The sequence below is a fragment of the Bombina bombina genome, chromosome 11 (assembly GCF_027579735.1).
Source record: "Bombina bombina isolate aBomBom1 chromosome 11, aBomBom1.pri, whole genome shotgun sequence".
Lineage (NCBI taxonomy): Eukaryota > Metazoa > Chordata > Amphibia > Anura > Bombinatoridae > Bombina > Bombina bombina.
The window spans coordinates 194,684,763-194,709,741 of record NC_069509.1 but is presented as its reverse complement, the minus strand read 5'-3'; the positions used below and the strand labels follow the sequence as shown (position 1 = coordinate 194,709,741).

The following is a 24,979-nucleotide window of genomic DNA, read 5'->3' as shown; positions in this document are numbered from 1 at the left end:
TATATAAAAGGGCACAAAAATAATATCTAATGGGGCGCAAAAATAATATATAAAAAGAGCAAAAATAGCAAAAAAATCTATTTGTTTTCATGACAGTTTGATGAAGAGGGGTGGTAACAAAGCTACTTAGTGGGGCTATTGGTTCATATGCCCCTTACATGGAGAATAGTTGCTTATTTTCATTGATAAATAAGGCACAGATACTAATCCGACTTGGGAAATCTATCTACATCTCCTCCGCTCTCCTTTTTGATAAAATTGAGCACACAGATGAGCTTCTCTAAAGGCAAGCTGAAGAGATCCTATAGGATAATTACCTGGATAATTCTCCTTGCACTTGATAGATCTTGCTTATAGTGTCAATCAACCTCTGAGTTCTCTCGGCTAAAAAGGTGAGGTTTACTAATATAAATGATTAATGCTGGTCTTTTTGACTAGCTACATTGTTGGTGAGATTTTGTTGTGTAATAGTCCTGTTAGATTAAAACGTGCAAACACATCTAGACTCACTTGGCAGGTTCAGAATTGTGCAATTAACTAGAGAACACCAGGCTGCGGGACCCACACATGTTATTGTGTAAATGTACAAATTTGGCAGCTTAATGCCAGCACCATGTAATATTAGGAATTGTGCAGACACGTATTTGATAAAGACATGTGTAACTAATGATCTCCTTTTCCTAAAGCACAAGAGAGATCGCAGCTAGCTTGCAGTTTTCTCATAAGAAAATGTTGCCAGCTGGCTGGAAGTAGCCAGGTGAGGGTAGTGTAAAACTTTCCAAAATAACATTTTCTTTTCTTTATAAATATTACGCTATCCAAAGCAGTAATTATTTGGAATTTAATAAATATTAAATTGAAGCCTAAAGCGATACGAAACCCAATTTTTTTTCTTTTACGATTCAAATAGAGCAGCAATTTTAAGCAACTTTCCAATTTACTCCTACTATCAAGTTTTCATTCTCTTGGTATCTTTATTTAAAAAGCAGGAATCTAAGCTTAGTTGCTGGCCCATTTTTGATTCAGCACCCTGGGTAGTGCTTGCTGATTGGCACTTGAAGATTGGTGGGTAAATGTAGCCACCAATCAGCAAGCGCTACACAGGGTTCTGAACAAAAAATAGGCTGGTTCCTAAGCTTACATTGCTGCTTTTTCAAATAAAGATAGCAAAAGAACAAAGAAAAATTGATAATAGGAGTAAATTAGAAAGTTGCTTAAAACTGTTGCTCTATCTGAATCATGAAAGAATTTTGTTTAGTTTAGTATCCCTTTAATATTGGCTTAAAATTTAGCCTGGTTGTGTGCCCATTAAATAAGTCCAGGGAAAACAGTGTTATGTGAAGAAGATGGAGAATGACCCGACAACCTTCTGTATTAAAATGCTTTAAATAGGTTCTCTCAGTCACCTACACCACCCCTTACTTAAAGATCAATTAAAATGTATGCGGCTGTAGGGAATCACACACATTCTAGTAGGGTTCATGTGCTATCTGTATTAGGAATGCTTGTGTATAAGGGGAGCTACGTCTCTCTGTTCAATCTATGACCTCCAATAACCACCTCCTTCCATCCTCTCTGAGTCAGCAACTGACTTTCTGGGACAGACAAAGGTAAACAATATCACACTAGTCTGCGAAGTCAGTCTATAGTGTAAAATGAAGGACCTGCTGTACAGCAACGGGTTAATTATGGAACACATGGAGACACCCCACTAGACCACCAGAGTAAATATATAGACTACACTAAAAAAATGCAAAATAAATATGGGCACACTTCCCTAGGGACCGAAATAGAATCTCCAGGATATTATAATAAGACCATTCCTTCCCTAGTAGACACTCAAAAACAGAGAAAAGAGGCACAATGTAGGAATATTGTCCTCCATAAACTCAAAAGATCCAAATACACCTCCAGAGAATCTAAGGAAGAAGGCGGACACCTCTAGAGATCCAGAAACTTCCAGTTTATCTAAGGAAGACGATGGGCACCTTTAGAGACCCAAACAGAACAAAGGCAGAGAACTTTGATCAAAGGTGGTTAACTTAGCAGAATAATAGCGTTAGTAACAGACAGCAAAATGGCTTGAGAGAAACTGCAGGACTTGCAGCAGTTCACTTGCAAAAGACACATCCAAGTAAAAATTACCAAGCAATTTGATATGGAATCTGTTGCTCCTTATAAAGGAAGAGGTGAGACTTAGGTCATCCCCATCCCCCAGAGACTTCCAGTGTATCTAAGGAAGACGATGGGCACCTCTAGATAATCTAAGGAAGAAGGCTGGCAGCTCTAGAGATCCAGAGACTTCCAGTGTATCTAAGGAAGACGATGGGCACCTCTAGATAATCTAAGGAAGAAGGCTGGCACCTCTAGAGATCCAGAGACTTCCAGTGTATCTAAGGAAGACGATGGGCACCTCCAGAGACCCAAACAGACCTCCAATTAATCTAAAGAAGGAGGACACCTCTACAGACCATGCCCATCTCACAAGAGGTTTCTTACACAGAGGTTGTGTAAAAGATTGTTAGGAATTTTCATTGATTGTAAAATTTGCACAATTTATTTAAGCATGTAATTTTAGAGGCCTTTGTTATATCCAACTACAGTATACGTCACTATGTAGCCTTGTGTAAGATCCTAAAGCTGGAATACATGAGAACGTGACTAACCATTTCTATTAAAACTATCAAAAAATATATAACTTTAGAGCAAATCATTGGATTTGTATTGACGTCTATCGGATCTCTGCGGTGTAGTTTCATTGGGTTACCCAGATCTCGCTCTATAAAATAGTTCAGCCTGTTTAGCACAGAGGGGGGAATTAAACTCAGAACATAAAAAGGACAATTTATACCAAGGTCAGTTTTTCACCGGTGTTGGTCATAAATGAAGCTTTTTGTATTTGGTATCTGAATGCTCAGGCACGTTCTCACCTTTATTTTACAGTGGCTTCAGTGCTAATTTAAGTGCCTCCGGCCGGCCAAGGCACAGCTCAGTTCTGCAATGAGGTGATGTTTCCTTCTCTTAGCCAATAGCTGTGCTAGCCTACGGCATAATGCCAAAGGGCAAGCACCGCTATTTACTAACAGGTGGAAATGTCACCTCTTTGAAAAAACTAAGCAGTGCTTGTAGGTTAGGGCTGAAGCCGCGGCAAAATAAAAAAGGTACCTATTCTTCCAGATTGCAAGTTATCACGGGAATAAGGACCCTCAATTCCTCCTGTATTTGTTTGAAAAATGTTGTTCTGTCTCTTAAAAAAATATTGTATCTTTGCACTTTTATCCATTGTACCCATGGACAGCACTGCAGAGTTTGTTGGTGCTTCGTAACTAAAGCATTATAATAATATTCATCAGGGTTTTTTTTTTTTTTTAAACTGATGAAAGTTAGGGAAACATAAAACAGGCAAAAAAAGAGACTCTATAAACTAGGCTGTGTGATAAAGTCATTATCTAACAGGGTTTCCATGCAGTCTTGTTCATAACGCTACCTTATTGCCTAAATTATACCTGTGCCTAACTGTCCTCTGCAGAAGAGAGAGAGGTACATTGAAAATCTAAAGGAATATTAAACTGTATGAGACTGCAAAATACATTTTTAATTATGTGTAGTTAAAAAAACTTTGCAATATACTTTCATTATTTATTTTGTCCCTTATTCCTGTAATTTAGCTCTGAAAATTGATTGTTGTTTTCTTTCATGTAATTGGCAAGAGTCCATGAGCTAGTGACGTATGGGATATACAATCCTACCAGGAGGGGCAAAGTTTCCCAAACCTCAAAATGCCTATAAATACACCCCTCACCACACCCACAATTCAGTTTTACAAGTTTGCCTCCTATGGAGGTGGTGAAGTAAGTTTGTGCTAAGATTTCTATGTTGATATGCGCTTCTCAGCATTGTTGAAGCCCAATTCCTCTCAGAGTACAGCGAATATCAGAGGGACGTGAAGGGAGTATCACCTTTTGAATGCAATGGTTTTCCTCACGGGGATCTATTTCATATGTTCTTTGTTATCGGTCATAGAGATTCATCTCCTACCTCCCTTTTCAGATCGACGATATACTCTCATATATACCATTACTTCTACTGATAACTGTTTCCGTACTGGTTTGGCTATCTGCTATATGTGGATGGGTGTCTTTTGGTAAGTATGTTTTTATTACTTAAGACACCTCAGCTATGGTCTGGCACTTTATGCATTTATATAAAGTTCAAAATATATGTATTGTACTTATATTTGCCATGAGTCAGGTTCATGTATTTCCTTCTGCAGACTGTCAGTTTCATATTTGGGAAATAAACATATTAAGAAATATTTTTCTTACCTGGGGTTTAGTCTTTTTTTCAATTGACTACTTACAAATTGCGGGCGGTATTAGGCCTGCGGGTGCGTCAAATGCTAGACTTTTTGTTTGGCGCAAAAAAAATACGTCTATGATGCAACTTCGTCATTTCCGGCGTCATAGTTGACGCCGAAGCCTTTCACACGGTTGCGTCATTAGTGACGTGAGTGTGTCATTTCCGGTTATTATTGGCGCCAAAAAAAGTTTTCAGTTACGTTGTGCGTCATACTTGGCGCCAAACATTTTTTCATTATTTTAATACCCCATTGATGTTTGCATCTTGCCTTTTTCTCTATCAGAGGGCTATGCTATTTGCATTTTTTCCCATTCCTGAAACTGTCATATAAAGAAATTGATAATTTTGCTTTATATGTTGTTTTTTTCTTTTACATTATGCAAGATGTCTCAATCTGATCCTGCCTCAGAAATTTCTGCTGGAACATTGCTGCCTGACATCGGTTCTACCAAAGCTAAGTGCATTTGTTGTAAGATTGTGGAAATTATTTTGCCGAATGTCATTTGTAATAGTTGTCATGATAAACTTTTACATGCAGATAGTGTGTCCATCAGTAATAGTACATTGCCAGTTGCAGTTCCTTCAACTTCTAATGTGCATGATATACCTATGAATTTTAAAGAATTTATTTCTGATTCTATCCTGAAGGGTTTGTCTGCATTTCCACCTTCTAATAAACGTAAAATGTCTTTTAAAACTTCTCATTCAGTTGATGAAATTTCAAATGACCAACAACATAATAATTTATCCTCCTCTGATGAGGATCTATCTGATACAGAAGATCCTTCCTCAGACATTGACACTGACAAATCTACTTATTTATTTAAAATAGAGTATATGCGTTCTTTATTAAAAGAAGTGTTAATTACTTTGGATATTGAGGTAACCAGTCCTCTTGACGTTCAGTCTAATAAACGTTTAAATGCCGTTTTTAAACCTCCTGTGGTTTCTCCAGGGGTTTTTCCTATTCCTGAGGCTATTTCTGATATGATTTCTAAGGAATGGAATAAGCCAGGTACTTCTTTTATTCCTTCTTCAAGGTATAAAAAATTGTATCCTTTACCAGCAAATTCTATAGAGTTTTGGGGAAAAAAACCCAAAGTGGATGGGGCTATTTCTACTCTTGCTAAACGTACCACTATTCCTATGGAAGATAGTACTTCCTTTAAGGATCCTTTAGATAGGAAGCTTGAATCTTATCTAAGGAAGGCCTATTTATATTCAGGTCATCTTCTCAGACCTGCAATTTCTTTGGCTGATGTTGCGGCTGCATCAACTTTCTGGTCAGAGAATTTAGCGCAACAAGAATTGGATTCTGACATATCCAGCATTATTCGCTTACTGCAATATGCTTATTTTATTTGTGATGCCATTTTTGATATTATAAAAATTGATGTTAGATCCATGTCTTTAGCTATATTAGCTAGAAGAGCTTTGTGGCTTAAATCTTGGAATGCTGATATGACATCTAAAATCTAGATTACTCTCTCTTTCTTTCCAAGGTAATAATCGATTTGGTTCTCAGTTGGATTCTATTATTTCAATTGTCACTGGGGGAAAGGTAATTTTTCTGCCTCAGGATAAAAAACCTAAGGGTAAATCTAAGGCTTCTAACCGTTTTCGTTCCTTTCGTCAAAATAAGGAACAAAAACTCAATCTCTCAAGGAATCTGTTTCCAATTGGAAGCCTTCCTCAAATTGGAATAAATCCAAGCCATTTAAGAAACCAAAGTCAGCCCCTAAGTCCGCATGAAGGTGCGGCCCTCATTCCAGCTCAGCTGGTAGGGGGCAGATTGAGATTTTTCAAGGATATTTGGATACATTCTGTCCAAAATCAATGGATTCAGAGCATTGTCTCTCAAGGGTATCGAATGGGATTCAAAGTAAGACCTCCTGTGAGAAGATTTTTTCTCTCACGTATCTCAGCAAATCCAGTAAAAGCTCAGGCTTTCCTGAAGTGTGTTTCAGACCTGGAGTCTTCAGGGGTAATTATGCCAGTTCCTTTTCAGGAACAAGGTTTGGGGTTTTATTAAAATCTATTCATTGTCCCAAAGAAGGAAAATTTATTCAGACCAGTTCTGGATATGAAAATTTTGAATCGTTATGTTAGAGTACCAACTTTCAAGATGGCGACTATAAGGACTATTCTGCCTTTTGTTCAGCGAGGACATTATATGTCCACAATAGACTTGCAGGATGCATACCTTCATATTCAGATTCATCCAGAACATTATCAGTTCCTGAGATTCTCTTTTCTAGACAAGCATTACCAATTTGTTGCTCTTCCATTTGGCCTAGCAACAGCTCCAAGAATCTTTTCAAAGGTTCTAAGTGCCCTACTCTCTGTAATCAGAGAACAGGGTATTGCGGTGTTTCCTTATTTGGACGATATCTTGGTACTAGCTCAGTCTTTACGTTCTTCAGAATCTCACACAAATCAACTAGTGTTGTTTCTTCGGAAACATGGATGGAGGATCAATTTACCAAAAAGTTTCTTGATTCCTCAGACAAGGGTCACCTTTTTAGGCTTCCAGATAGAGACAGAGTCATGGACACTGAATCTAACAGACAAGAGACGTTTAAAATTGGTTGCAGCCTGCCGGCACCTTCAGTCTCAGTCATTCCCTTCAGTGGCTATGTGCATGGAAGTTGTTGGTCTCATGACTGCAGCATCGGACGCAATCCCCTTTGCTCGTTTTCACATGAGACCTCTACAGCTTTGTATGCTGAACCAATGGTGCAGGGATTATACAAAGATATCACAATTAATATCCTTAAATTCCAATGTACGACACTCTCTGATGTGGTGGTTTGTTCGACCAACCTGGACAGTGATCACAACAGATGCGAATCTTTTCAGGTTGGGGAGCTGTTTGGGGGTCTCTGATAGCACAAGGGGTTTGGAAATCTCAAGAGGCGAGATTACCAATAAATACTTTAGAACTCAGAGCTCTTCAGTTTTGGCCTCTGTTAAAGAGAGAACCATTCATTTGTTTTCAGACAGACAATATCACAACAGTGGCATATGTCAATCATCAGGGTGGGACTCACAGTCCCCAAGCTATGAAAGAAGTATCTCGGATACTTGCTTGGGCGGAATCCAGCTCCTGTCTAATCTCTCCGGTGCATATCCCAGGTGTAGACAATTGGGAGGTGAATTATCTCAGCCGTCAGACTTTACATCCAGGGGAGTGGTCCCTCCATCCAGATGTGTTTTCTCAGATTGTTCAGATGTGGGGTCTTCCAGAGATAGATCTCATCTAAACAAGAAACTTCCCAGATACCTGTCCAGGTCCAGGGATGTTCAGGCGGAAGCAGTGGATGCGCTGACACTTCCTTGGTGCCATCATCCTGCTTACATTTTTCCGCCTCTAGATCTCCTTCCAAGAGTGATCTCCAAAATCATCATGGAACAATCGTTTGTGTTGCTGGTGGCTCCAGCATGGCCACACAGGTTTTGGTATGCGGATCTGGTTCGGATGTCCAGTTGCCAGCCTTGGCCACTTCCGTTAAGGCCGGACCTACTGTCTCAAGGTCAGTTTTTCCATCAGGATCTCAAATCATTAAATTTGAAGGTATGGAAATTGAACGCTTAGTACTAAGTCATAGAGGTTTCTCTGACTAAGTGCTTAATACTATGTTACAAGCTTGTAAATCTGTCTCTAGAAAGATTTATTATAGAGTTTGGAAGACTTACATTTCATGGTGTTCTTCTCATAAATTCTCTTGGCATTCTTTTAGAATTCCTAGAATTTTACAGTTTCTTCAGGATGGTTTGAATAAGGGTTTGTCTGCAAGTTCCTTGAAGGGACAAATCTCTGCTCTGTTTTATTTCACAGAAAGATTGCTATACTTCCTGATATTCACTGTTTTGTACAGGCTTTAGTTCGTATTAAGCCTGTCATTAAATCAATTTCTCCTCATTGGAGTCTTAATTTGGTTTTGAAGGCTTTACAGGCTCCTCCATTTGAGCCTATGCATTCTTTGGACATTAAACTAGTTTCTTGGAAAGTGTTGCTCCTTTTGGCTATATCTTCTGCTAGAAGAGTTTCTGAGCTATCTGCTCTTTCTTGAGTCTCCTTTTCTGATCTTTCATCAGGATAAGGCAGTTTGCAGACTTCTTTTCAATTTTTACCTAAGGTTGTGAATTCTAACAACATTAGTAGAGAAATTGTTGTCCCTTCCATGTGTCCTAATCCTAAGAATTCTTTGGAAAGATCCTCATATTCTTTGGATGTGGTAAGAGCTTTGAAATATTATGTGGAAGCTACTAAAGATTTCAGGAAGACTTCCAGTCTATTTGTTTTATTTTCTGGTCCTAGGAAAGGTCAGAAGGCTTCTACTATTTCCTTGGCTTCTTGGTTGAAACTTTTGATTCATCAAGCTTATTTGGAGTCGGGTCAGGCCCCGCCTCAGAGAATTTCAGCTCATGCTACTAGATCAGTCTCCACTTCGTGGGCCTTTAAGAATGAAGCTTCAGTTGATCAGATTTGCAAAGCGGCAACTTGGTCCTCTTTGCATACATTTACTAAATTCTACCATTTTGATGTATTTGCTTCTTCAGAAGCAGTTTTTGGTAGAAAAGTTCTTCAGGCAGCTGTTTGTTTGATTCAAGTTTTTTTCTTTCATTTATGAGAATAAACTTCCTGGTAGGATTGTATATCCCATACGTCACTAGCTCATGGACTCTTGCCAATATAAAATAAATGAATTTATCAGGTAATTTCTTACATAAATTATGTTTTTTTTAAAATGCCACTGAGTTTCTATAAAGTAAAGTAATGGACGCCACCATGTCTAAACTTAAGTTTTAACCTTATTCCACTGTCCTGCTGAAAACAATAAGGAACAGATATAAAACAGGCAATAAAATAGATTAATACAAATAAGCTTTTTAACACAAACTATACTTTATTGTCTGGCCCATACATCTTTCCCTAATTGTTCTCCACAGAAGACAGAGATAAATAGAAAACTATTTCAAACATTACTTTATAGAATCTAGAATAATTTATAGAAACTAAACTGTTACTCTTATATCATCAAATTTAAACAACTAATCTAATGGTAAAAATACAGCTACATATTATTCTAGGGCTAATATTTGCATAGAACACATAATTTTGTCTAGTGTGTATCTACTGTTCAATAGCCCTTTAAACATGGCTGCCCCCATTACTTTATAGAATATATTTAACCCCTTAACCCAACATGATGTAGATTTACATATGACTTAGATCTACGTCGCAGGAAGCTACTGTTCCTGAGCTGCACCTGTGTTTTTATGGAAACAGAGCACAATCGGTGCTTCTTTACCCTATGAAGGCAGATAGTTGCAGACAGTGACACTGTGTGTCACCATCTGTAACAAACGTCTTGTGCCAGCGGAAGGTGTAGTAGGGAATGCGGGTGAGCGGCACAAAGGCGGAGGGACAATATGCTACAGAAAAAAATGTAAAGGGAGGGATGGGAAGCTATCAATCATGGGGAGGGGGGAGGTAGGGTGCACCACTACTCTACAGAAAAAAAAAACCAAATATATAAATAAATGTAAATCATATAAACTGGGTACTGGCAGACAGCCGCCAATACCTAGGATGTCCAATACTAGTAGGAAGGGTTAAAGAGCTGTTTGGGTGGGGGGGAAATTCCTACACTGCAGAAAAAAAAACCTAAAAAACAAACAAAAACTAACCTGCATACTGGCAGATGGTGGTGACTAGTGGGGAGTGAGGGAGGGAAGAGAGCTTTTTTGGAGGGATCAGGGAGTGGAAGATGTCAGGTGGGAGGGTAATCTCTACTCTGCATTGAAAATGAATTTCAAAGTAAGATGTGCAGCTGCAATTAGCGGCCTTCTAATAGCCAAAAAGCAATGGCAAAGCCATGAATGTCTGAACAATATTGCTTTTGCCTTTACAACTAGCTGACATATGACTGCAATAGTTGTGTGTAAAGAATTTCAGTGAGAAACCCAAATTCTGCAAAAAAATTAACGATTGTTTATTTTTTTAATATGATTGTAACTGAAAGCCAAATAGTAAAATGAAATATACCAAAATGGGCCTAGATCAATACCTTGGGTTGTCTACTTTAAAATATATATCATTTTTATAGGTAAATCAAAAGAGTGATAGCAAAAACGCCAACAATTATCTAGTACTTTGAGAAAGTTTTTCTATGATATTCCTGATAGCAAAGGGGTTAAACAATTAAAAATATACTTCTACATATTACTCTAAGGTTAAAGTGAATGTAAATTTTTATGCTAAAGTGCCCGGTTTTTAAAAATTCGATTAAAAACAGGGGCACTTTAATTCATCAAAATTTACATTTCCCTCGTTGTGAAAAAAATACTTACCTTTTAAACTTGACAGCTGCTCCAGCTTCCCCCGGACGTCGCAAACCATTTGACGTCAGAAATGATGGATCGGTCATCCTCCAATCATGGCTTCCCCCCTCTGGGGAATCAGTGTCTGATTCAACGCCGTGATTGGAGGAAGCCGGATTCCTCATTTTAGACCCAGGAAGAGGCTTTGCGACAGGCGGAGGAAGCTGGAGCGGCTGTCAAGATTAAAAAGTAAGTATTTTTTTCACAACACAAGTGAAATGTAAATTTTGATGAATTAAAGTGCCCCTGTTTACATTCACTTTAATCTTTGCTTTGAATACATCACTATGTCTAGTGTGTATTTTACCACTTAATATGCCTTTAATTGTAGCTTTTATGAAGATTAAAAAAAGGAGAGACAAAATGCAAGGACAAAAATTATTTTTATATTTTTTAGTTTTATTATATTATGTTCTGTAAATGACAAACAAAAGCACACACACACAGAAGTGAGCCCTGAAAAAAATCCAATATCTCGTTTTCCATAAATACATTTTAAAATAAAAAAAGTTGATATAATAAAAAAAAATACATAAATAATACTCAGATTATTCTTGGCATCATTATATACGTACAATAAATACAATCACATACATATACATAAATCACATACATACAATACACAAAAATACACACACAATCACACACATATACTTCCAATAAACACAATCACATACATATACATTCAGACAAATACACACATATACATACACAATAACACAAATACACACACAATCACACACATACTTACAATACACACACAATCACACACATATACTTCCAATAAACACATATACATACACAATAACACAAATACACACACAATCACACACATGCAATAAACACAAATACATGCACACACACACACATATACTTCCAATAAACACAATCACATACATATACATTCACACAAAGACACACACATACACAATAACACAAATACATACACATTCACACACATATACTTCCAATACACACAAATACGCACACATTCACACACATATACTTCCAATAAACACAATCACATACATATACATTCAGACAAATACACACATATACATACACAATAACACAAATACACAATCACACACATACTTACAATAAACACAAATACATGCATAAACACATATACTTGCAATACACACAATCACACACATACAATATATACAAATACACAATCACACACAAATACACACACACATATATACTTAAAATATATACAAATGTTTATGCAATATATGTGTGATTATAGGTATATGTGTAGTTGCGTGTGCACATTTGTACGTATTACATGTATGTGCGCGCACATATGTATTTTATGTATGCACGAGTGTGCGCGCCCTTATTTGTATTGTGTGTGTGTGTGTGCGCGCCCTTATTTGTATTGTGTGTGTGTGTGTGTGTGCCCGTATTTGTATTGTGTGTGTGTGTGTGTGCCCGTATTTGTATTGTGTGTGTGTGTGTGCCCGTATTTGTATTGTGTGTGTGTGTGTGCCCGTATTTGTATTGTATGTGTGTGTGTGCCCGTATTTGTATTGTATGTATGTGTGTGTGTGCCCTTATTTGTATTGTATGTATGTGTGTGTGTGCCCTTATTTGTATTGTATGTATGTGTGTGTGTGCCCTTATTTGTATTGTATGTATGTGTGTGTGTGCCCTTATTTGTATTGTATGTATGTGTGTGTGTGCCCTTATTTGTATTGTATGTATGTGTGTGTGTGCCCTTATTTGTATTGTATGTATGTGTGTGTGTGCCCTTATTTGTATTGTATGTATGTGTGTGTGTGCCCTTATTTGTATTGTATGTATGTGTGTGTGTGCCCTTATTTGTATTGTATGTATGTGTGTGTGTGTCCTTATTTGTATTGTATGTATGTGTGTGTGTGCCCTTATTTGTATTGTATGTATGTGTGTGTGTGCCCTTATTTGTATTGTATGTATGTGTGTGTGTGCCCTTATTTGTATTGTATGTATGTGTGTGTGTGCCCTTATTTGTATTGTATGTATGTGTGTGTGTGCCCTTATTTGTATTGTATGTATGTGTGTGTGTGCCCTTATTTGTATTGTATGTATGTGTGTGTGTGCCCTTATTTGTATTGTATGTATGTGTGTGTGTGCCCTTATTTGTATTGTATGTATGTGTGTGTGTGCCCTTATTTGTATTGTATGTATGTGTGTGTGTGCCCTTATTTGTATTGTATGTATGTGTGTGTGTGCCCTTATTTGTATTGTATGTATGTGTGTGTGTGTGCCCTTATTTGTATTGTATGTATGTGTGTGTGTGCCCTTATTTGTATTGTATGTATGTGTGTGTGTGCCCTTATTTGTATTGTATGTATGTGTGTGTGTGCCCTTATTTGTATTGTATGTATGTGTGTGTGTGCCCTTATTTGTATTGTATGTATGTGTGTGTGTGCCCTTATTTGTATTGTATGTATGTGTGTGTGTGCCCTTATTTGTATTGTATGTATGTGTGTGTGTGCCCTTATTTGTATTGTATGTATGTGTGTGTGTGCCCTTATTTGTATTGTATGTATGTGTGTGTGTGCCCTTATTTGTATTGTATGTATGTGTGTGTGTGCCCTTATTTGTATTGTATGTATGTGTGTGTGTGCCCTTATTTGTATTGTATGTATGTGTGTGTGTGCCCTTATTTGTATTGTATGTATGTGTGTGTGTGTCCTTATTTGTATTGTATGTATGTGTGTGTGTGCCCTTATTTGTATTGTATGTATGTGTGTGTGTGCCCTTATTTGTATTGTATGTATGTGTGTGTGTGCCCTTATTTGTATTGTATGTATGTGTGTGTGTGCCCTTATTTGTATTGTATGTATGTGTGTGTGTGCCCTTATTTGTATTGTATGTATGTGTGTGTGTGCCCTTATTTGTATTGTATGTATGTGTGTGTGTGCCCTTATTTGTATTGTATGTATGTGTGTGTGTGCCCGTATTTGTATTGTATGTATGTGTGTGTGTGCCCTTATTTGTATTGTATGTATGTGTGTGTGTGCCCTTATTTGTATTGTATGTATGTGTGTGTGTGCCCTTATTTGTATTGTATGTATGTGTGTGTGTGCCCTTATTTGTATTGTATGTATGTGTGTGTGTGCCCTTATTTGTATTGTATGTATGTGTGTGTGTGTCCTTATTTGTATTGTATGTATGTGTGTGTGTGCCCTTATTTGTATTGTATGTATGTGTGTGTGTGTCCTTATTTGTATTGTATGTATGTGTGTGTGTGTCCTTATTTGTATTGTATGTATGTGTGTGTGTGTCCTTATTTGTATTGTATGTATGTGTGTGCCCTTATTTGTATTGTATGTATGTGTGTGTGTGCCCTTATTTGTATTGTATGTATGTGTGTGTGTGCCCTTATTTGTATTGTATGTATGTGTGTGTGCCCTTATTTGTATTGTATGTATGTATGTGTGTGCGCCCTTATTTGTATTGTATGTATGTATGTGTGTGCGCCCTTATTTGTATTGTATGTATGTGTGTGTGTGCCCTTATTTGTATTGTATGTATGTGTGTATGTGCCCTTATTTGTATTGTATGTATGTGTGTGTGTGCCCTTATTTGTATTGTATGTATGTATGTGTGTGCGCCCATATAGGTATTGCTTGTATGTGTATGTGGTTAAGTGATGAGGGTATGCGTCATACAATCTAGTTCATTCCATATCAGTTGAATTTACTTTATTCTAGCAAGAGTGGTAGAAAGTTTAAATAACACTGGAGGAGACGTAATGTGACACAGATCCTAGCAGAACTGCACCATATCTGCCGCCAGTAATGAGAACAGTGTACAAGGTGAATGCCATGTCTTTATTTCCCAGGAATACACACAGGCAGGATGTGACACCATATCAGTTGCTCCACTGTCCCTGGTGTGTGTAGGGCACATGAAGTTTATTTCAAATGCAAAAAGGGATTTAGAAGGTCCCTGTATTTGTGCAACTATTTATATTGATGTTAAGATACTTTGCCTTCACTAAAAAAATACAAATCTAATTAACAAGTCTAAGTAAAAAATTAAATCACTCTATGTGTAAACTTAAAAGCCACACCCCTTAACTGTGATGTCATCAACTCCATCTCTGATTACATCATATGATCACATCACCATAAAACAAAACAGCAAAATGTACACAGATGCTTTTACCACTATAACATATACTGATACCTACAAATATCTGTATAATTAGTGTAAAACGTTATTGTTTATGAACACTGTAACACAGTGCCCCCTGTCCCTCTCACATATGCGGTGACCCCCAGTATAGGTCACTTTGCCACACACGCAGTGTCCCCTGGCATATGAGCCCTTGTGTCACACACACACAGTGTCTCCAGGGATCGGGGCCCCTCTGTGTCCCACACACACACAGTGTCTCCAGGGATCTGGGCCCCTCTGTGTCACACACACAGTATCTCCAGGGATCGGGGCCCCTCTGTGTCACACACACAGTGTCTCCAGGGATCGGGGCCCCTCTGTGTCACACACACACACAGTGTCTCCAGGGATCTGGGCCCCTCTGTGTCACACACACACACACAGTGTCTCCAGGGATCGGGCCCCTCTGTGTCACACACACACACACACTGTCTCCAGGGATCTGGGCCCCTCTGTGTCACACACACACAGTGTCTCCAGGGATCGGGCCCCTCTGTGTCACACACACACACACACACAGTGTCTCCAGGGATCGGACCCCTCTGTGTCACACACACACACACACAGTGTCTCCAGGGATCGGGGCCCATCTGTGTCACACACACACACAGTGTCTCCAGGGATCGGGGCCCCTCTGTGTCACACACACACACAGTGTCTCCAGGGATCTGGGCCCCTCTGTGTCACACACACACACACACAGTGTCTCCAGGGATCGGGCCCCTCTGTGTCACACACACACACTGTCTCCAGGGATCTGGGCCCCTCTGTGTCACACACACACACACAGTGTCTCCAGGGATCGGGGCCCCTCTGTGTCACACACACACACACACACAGTGTCTCCAGGGATCGGGGCCCCTCTGTGTCACACACACACACACAGTGTCTCCAGGGATCGGACCCCTCTGTGTCACACACACACACACACAGTGTCTCCAGGGATCGGGGCCCCTCTGTGTCACACACACACACACAGTGTCTCCAGGGATCGGGGCCCCTCTGTGTCACACACACACACACAGTGTCTCCAGGGATCTGGGCCCCTCTGTGTCACACACACACACACAGTGTCTCCAGGGATCGGGGCCCTCTGTGTCACACACACACAGTGTCTCCAGGGATCTGGGCCCCTCTGTGTCACACACACACACACACAGTGTCTCCAGGGATCTGGGCCCCTCTGTGTCACACACACACACACACACAGTGTCTCCAGGGATCGGGGCCCTCTGTGTCACTCACACACACAGTGTCTCCAGGGATCGGGCCCTCTGTGTCACACACACACACAGTGTCTCCAGGGATCGGGCCCTCTGTGTCACACACACACACACAGTGTCTCCAGGGATCGGGGCCCCTCTGTGTCACACACACACACACAGTGTCTCCAGGGATCGGGGCCCCTCTGTGTCACACACACACACAGTGTCTCCAGGGATCGGGGCCCCTCTGTGTCACTCACACACACAGTGTCTCCAGGGATCGGGGCCCCTCTGTGTCACTCACACACACAGTGTCTCCAGGGATCGGGGCCCTCTGTGCCACACACACACACACACACAGTGTCTCCAGGGATCGGGGCCCCTCTGTGTCACACACACACAGTGTCTCCAGGGATCGGGCCCCTCTGTGTCACACACACACACAGTGTCTCCAGGGATCTGGGCCCCTCTGTGTCACACACACAGTGTCTCCAGGGATCGGGGCCCCTCTGTGTCACACACACACAGTGTCTCCAGGGATCGGGCCCCTCTGTGTCACACACACACACAGTGTCTCCAGGGATCGGGGCCCCTCTGTGTCACACACACACACACACAGTGTCTCCAGGGATCGGGGCCCCTCTGTGTCACTCACACACACACAGTGTCTTCAGGGATCTGGGCCCCTCTGTGTCACACACACACACAGTGTCTCCAGGGATCGGGCCCCTCTGTGTCACACACACACACACACAGTGTCTCCAGGGATCGGGGCCCCTCTGTGTCACACACACACACACAGTGTCTCCAGGGATCGGGGCCCCTCTGTGTCACACACACACACACACACAGTGTCTCCAGGGATCGGGGCCCCTCTGTGTCACACACACACACACAGTGTCTCCAGGGATCGGGGCCCCTCTGTGTCACACACACACACACAGTGTCTGCAGGGATTGGGGCCCCTCTGTGTCACACACACACACACACACACAGTGTCTCCAGGGATCGGGGCCCCTCTGTGTCACACACACACAGTGTCACAGGTATCAAGGCCCCTCTATCACACACACAGTGTCACAGGTATCAAGGCCCCTCTGTCACACACACAGTGTCACAGGTATCAGGGCACCTCTATCACACACACAGTGTCACAGGTATCGGGGCACCTCTGTCACACACACACAGTGTCACAGGTATCAAGGCCCCTCTGTCACAGGTATCAAAGCCCCTCTGTCACACACACAGTGTCACAGGTATCAAGGCTCATCTGTCACACACACACACAGTGTCACAGGTATCAGGGCCCCTCTGTCACACACACACACAGTGTCACAGGTATCAGGGCCCCTCTGTCACACACACAGTGTCACAGGTATCAGGGCCCCTCTGTCACACACACAGTGTCACAGGTATCAGGGCACCTCTGTCACACACACACAGTGTCACAGGTATCAAGGACCCTCTATCACACACACAGTGTCACAGGTATCAGGGCCCCTCTGTCACACACACAGTGTCACAGGTATCAGGGCACCTCTGTCACACACACAGTCACAGGTATCAAGGCCCCTCTATCACACACACAGTCACAGGTATCAAGGCCCCTCTATCACACACACAGTGTCACAGGTATCAAGGCCCCTCTGTCACACACACACAGTACCAGGGCACCTCTGTCACACACACAGTGTCACAGGTATCAAGGCCCCTCTGTCACACACACACAGTACCAGGGCACCTCTGTCACACACACACAGTACCAGGGCACCTCTGTCACACACACACAGTACCAGGGCACCTCTGTCACACACACACAGTACCAGGGCACCTCTGTCACACACACACAGTACCAGGGCACCTCTGTCACACACACACAGTACCAGGGCACCTCTGTCACACACACACAGTACCAGGGCCCCTCTGTCACACACACAGTGTCACAGGTATCAGGGCCCCTCTGTCACACACACACAGTACCAGGGCACCTCTGTCACACACACACAGTACCAGGGCACCTCTGTCACACACACACAGTACCAGGGCACCTCTGTCACACACACAGTGTCACAGGTATCAAGGCCCCTCTGTCACACACACACAGTACCAGGGCACCTCTGTCACACACACACAGTACCAGGGCACCTCTGTCACACACACACAGTACCAGGGCACCTCTGTCACACACACACAGTACCAGGGCACCTCTGTCACACACACACAGTACCAGGGCCCCTCTGTCACACACACAGTGTCACAGGTATCAGGGCCCCTCTGTCACACACACACAGTACCAGGGCACCTCTGTCACACACACAGTGTCACAGGTATCAAGGACCCTCTGTCACACACACACAGTACCAGGGCACCTCTGTCACACACACAGTGTCACAGGTATCAAGGCCCCTCTGTCACACACACACACAGTACCAGGGCACCTCTGTCACACACACACAGTACCAGGGCACCTCTGTCACACACACACAGTACCAGGGCACCTCTGTCACACACACACAGTACCAGGGCCCCTCTGTCACACACACACAGTACCAGGGCACCTCTGTCACACACACACAGTACCAGGGCACCTCTGTCACACACACACAGTACCAGGGCACCTCTGTCACACACACACAGTACCAGGGCACCTCTGTCACACACACACAGTACCAGGGCCCCTCTGTCACACACACAGTGTCACAGGTATCAAGGCCCCTCTGTCACACACACACAGTACCAGGGCACCTCTGTCACACACACACAGTACCAGGGCACCTCTGTCACACACACACAGTGTCACCAGTATCAGGACCTCTTTGTGTCTTATACACAGCTTCACTATATCGAATTATTTCACTCACGTATTGTCCTGATTGAAGTTAGCAAACAGCAGCTGGGCAGCCCCGGCCTCCCCGCTCTGACTGGCCAGGTTCATATCTCCGTTGGAGTCCGGTTCCGTCAGCGGTTCCGGGCCCAGTGTAGCCGCCGCATCCCGTCTTGTTTACAGACCTGACCTGTGCTAACAAATACGCATGCGTTACCAAACAAACCAAGTCCAATGCGCACGCCCAGCGGCACTAGGTCAGCTCTTGCACATGCGCGTTCCTCTACTCAATGTGCACTTCTTCCTGTCACAATATGACGCATGCGCATAGCCGAAGTCAACGTTAGAAGCAAGCTACTTACTACGCACGCGCATTCTCCTCATTCGCAGTCTCACTGTGCGTGACGCTACGCGTCCCTGTCAAGGACGCATGCGCATTGTGCAGCATAGAGACCCAAATGTCTCTTATGCATGTGCTCTGTATAATAACTACATACCTCCCCAACATTTCAAAATTCAAAAGAGGGACCCCTGCGGCAACAAAATTGAAATGTGGTGGGCGGGGCTTAAAAAATCATAAGACCAAAGTAATATAAATAAAATTCTAAATAAAGTCATATATTTTAATACCCTTAGGCAGCAAATCAAACACAAGCTCAAACCACTGGTATGGCTATGTGAGCTCTGTATTTAATTATCCTTTGCAAAGACATTGCTAAATATTTTTATCTTAATTGGATATTTAATATTAAATTCTTTAAAACTGCTCTCTGCATTCCCCAATAATATTCTAGATTCTGGCCTTTAAAGTCAGCAAACATGCACAGTAGCACACTACATAGTATACACTTACACATTCAGATACACACACACTACATAGCATACACTTATACATGCAGATACACACACACTACACAGCATACACTTACACATGCAGATACACACACACTACATAGCATACACTTACACATGCAGATACACACACACTACATAGCATACACTTACACATGCAGATACACACACACTACATAGCATACACTTACACATTCAGATACACACACACTACATAGCATACACTTACACATTCAGATACACACACACTACATAGCATACACTTACACATGCAGATACACACACACTACATAGTATACACTTACACATGCAGATACACACACACTACATAGCATACACTTACACATGCAGATACACACACACTACATAGTATACACTTACACATGCAGATACACACACACTACATAGTATACACTTACACATGCAGATACGCACACATTACATAGCATACACTTACACATGCAGATACACACACACTACATAGCATACACTTATACATGCAGATACACACACACTACATAGCATACACTTATACATGCAGATACACACACACTACATAGTATACACTTATACATGCAGATACACACACACTACATAGCATACACTTATACATGCAGATACACACACACAACATAGCATACACTTACACATGCAGATACACACACACTACATAGCATACACTTATACATGCAGATACACACACACTACATAGCATACACTCATACATGCAGATACACACACACTACATAGCATACACTTATACATGCAGATACACACACACTACATAGCATACACTTACACATGAAGATACACACACTACATAGCATACACTTACACATGCAGATACACACTACATAGCATACACTTATACATGCAGATACACACACTACATAGCATACACTTACACATGCAGATACACAGACACTACATAGCATACACTTATACATGCAGATACACACACATTACATAGCATTCACTTATACATGCAGATACACACACACTACATAGCATACACTTATACATGCAGATACACACACACACTACATAGCATACACTTACACATGCAGATACACACACTACATAGCATACACTTACACATGCAGATACACACACATTACATAGCATACACTTATACATGCAGATACACACACACTACATAGCATACACTTATACATGCAGATACACACACACACTACATAGCATACACTTACACATGCAGATACACACACTACATAGCATACACTTACACATGCAGATACACACACATTACATAGCATACACTTATACATGCAGATACACACACACTACATAGCATACACTTACACATGCAGATACACACACACTACATAGCATACACTTATACATGCAGATACACACACACTACATAGCATACACTTATACATGCAGATACACACACACTACATAGCATACACTTACACATGAAGATACACACACTACATAGCATACACTTACACATGCAGATACACACTACATAGCATACACTTATACATGCAGATACTCACACACTACATAGTATACACTTACACATTCAGATACACACACACTACATAGCATACACTTACACATGCAGATACACACACATTACATAGCATACACTTATACATGCAGATACACACACATTACATAGCATACACTTATACATGCAGATACACACACACTACATAGCATACACTTACACATGCAGATACACACACACTACATAGCATACACTTACACATGCAGATACACACACACTACATAGCATACACTTATACATGCAGATACACACACACTACATAGCATACACTTACACATGCAGATACACACACACTACATAGCATACACTTACACATGCAGATACACACACACGCTACATAGCATACACTTATACATGCAGATACACACACACTACATAGCATACACTTATACATGCAGATACACACACACTACATAGCATACACTTATACATGCAGATACACACACACTACATAGCATACACTTACACATGCACATACACACACACTACATAGCATACACTTATACATGCAGATACACACACACTACATAGTATACACTTACACATGCAGCTACACACACACTACATAGCATACACTTACACATGCAGATACACACACACTACATAGCATACACTTATACATGCAGATACACACACACTACATAGCATACACTTACACATGCACATACACACACTACATAGCATACACTTACACATGCAGATACACACACACTACATAGAATACACTTACACATGCAGATACACACACACTACATAGCATACACTTATACATGCAGATACACACACACTACATAGCATACACTTACACATGCAGATACACACACTACATAGCATACACTTACACATGCAGATACACACACGCTACATAGCATACACTTATACATGCAGATACACACACACTACATAGTATACACTTACACATGCAGATACACACACACTACATAGCATACACTTATACATGCAAACACACACACACTACACAGCATACATTTATACATGCAGATATACACACACTACATAGCATACACTTACACATGAAGATACACACACTACATAGCATACACTTACACATGAAGATACACACACTACATAGCATACACTTATACATGCAGATACACACACACTACATAGCATACACTTATACATGCAGATACACACACACTACATAGCATACACTTATACATGCAGATACACACACACTACATAGTATACACTTATACATGCAGATACACACACACTACATAGCATACACTTATACATGCAGATACACACACACTACATAGCATACACTTATACATGCAGATACACACACACTACATAGCATACACTTACACATGCAGATACACACTACATAGCATACACTTATACATGCAGATACACACACACTACATAGTATACACTTACACATGCAGATACACACACACTACATAGAATACACTTACACATGCAGATACACACACACTACATAGCATACACTAATACATGCAGATACACACACACTACATAGCATACAGTTATACATGCAGATACACACACACTACATAGCATACACTTATACATACAGAAACACACACACTACATAGCATGCACTTATACAGTCAGATACACAGACACTACATAGTATACACGTATACATGCAGATACACACACACTACATAGCATACACTTATACATGCAGATACACACACACTACATAGCATACACTTACACATGCAGATACACACACACTACATAGTATACACTTATACATGCAGATACACACACACACTACATAGCATACACTTATACATGCAGATACACACACACTACATAGTATACACTTATACATGCAGATACACACACTACATAGCATACACTTATACATGCAGATACACACACACACTACATAGCATACACTTACACATGCAGATACACACACTACATAGCATACACTTACACATGCAGATACACACACTACATAGCATACACTTACACATGCAGATACACACACTACATAGCATACACTTACACATGCAGATACACACACTACATGGCATACACTTACACATGCAGATACACACACACTACATAGCATACACTTATACATGCAGATACACACACACTACATAGCATACACTTATACATGCAGATACACACACACTACATAGCATACACTTATACATGCAGATACACACACACTACATAGCATACACTTATACATGCAGATACACACACACTACATAGCATACACTTATACATGCAGATACACACACACTACATAGCATACACTTATACATGCAGATACACACACACTACATAGCATACACTTACACATGCAGATACACACACACTACATAGCATACACTTATACATGCAGATACACACACACTACATAGTATACACTTATACATGCAGATACACACACACTACATAGCATACACTTATACATACAGATACACACACACTACATAGCATACACTTATACATGCAGATACACACACACACACTACATAGCATACACTTATACATGCAGATACACAGACACTACATAGCATACACTTATACATGCAGATACACACACTACATAGCATACACTTACACATGCAGATACACACACTACATAGCACACACTTATACATACAGATACACACTACATAGCATACACTTACACATGCAGATACACACACACTACATAGCATACACTTACACATGCAGATACACACACACTACATAGCATACACTTACACATGAAGATACACACACTACATAGCATACACTTACACATGCAGATACACACTACATAGCATACACTTATACATGCAGATACACACACTACATAGCATACACTTACACATGCAGATACACAGACACTACATAGCATACACTTATACATGCAGATACACACACATTACATAGCATTCACTTATACATGCAGATACACACACACTACATAGCATACACTTATACATGCAGATACACACACACACTACATAGCATACACTTACACATGCAGATACACACACTACATAGCATACACTTACACATGCAGATACACACACATTACATAGCATACACTTATACATGCAGATACACACACACTACATAGCATACACTTATACATGCAGATACACACACACACTACATAGCATACACTTACACATGCAGATACACACACTACATAGCATACACTTACACATGCAGATACACACACATTACATAGCATACACTTATACATGCAGATACACACACACTACATAGCATACACTTACACATGCAGATACACACACACTACATAGCATACACTTATACATGCAGATACACACACACTACATAGCATACACTTATACATGCAGATACACACACACTACATAGCATACAGTTATACATGCAGATACACACACACTACATAGCATACACTTATACATACAGAAACACACACACTACATAGCATGCACTTATACAGTCAGATACACAGACACTACATAGTATACACGTATACATGCAGATACACACACACTACATAGCATACACTTATACATGCAGATACACACACACTACATAGCATACACTTACACATGCAGATACACACACACTACATAGTATACACTTATACATGCAGATACACACACACACTACATAGCATACACTTATACATGCAGATAC

The 24,979-nt window shown here is 40.8% G+C and overlaps 1 protein-coding gene across 1 annotated transcript in view; it reads right to left on the bottom strand.

Annotated features, from left to right (window-relative positions):
• WIPI2 (WD repeat domain, phosphoinositide interacting 2) overlaps nt 1-19,173 on the bottom strand; it is a 95,677-nt gene extending 76,504 nt beyond the window's left edge. Inside the window, exon 1 of the mRNA XM_053694525.1 lies at nt 18,986-19,173. Within this exon, the coding sequence (XP_053550500.1) occupies nt 18,986-19,059 (74 nt within the window). The 5' untranslated portion in view covers nt 19,060-19,173. The remainder of the gene's footprint in view (nt 1-18,985) is intronic.
• Nucleotides 19,174-24,979: the final 5,806 nt, after the last annotated feature.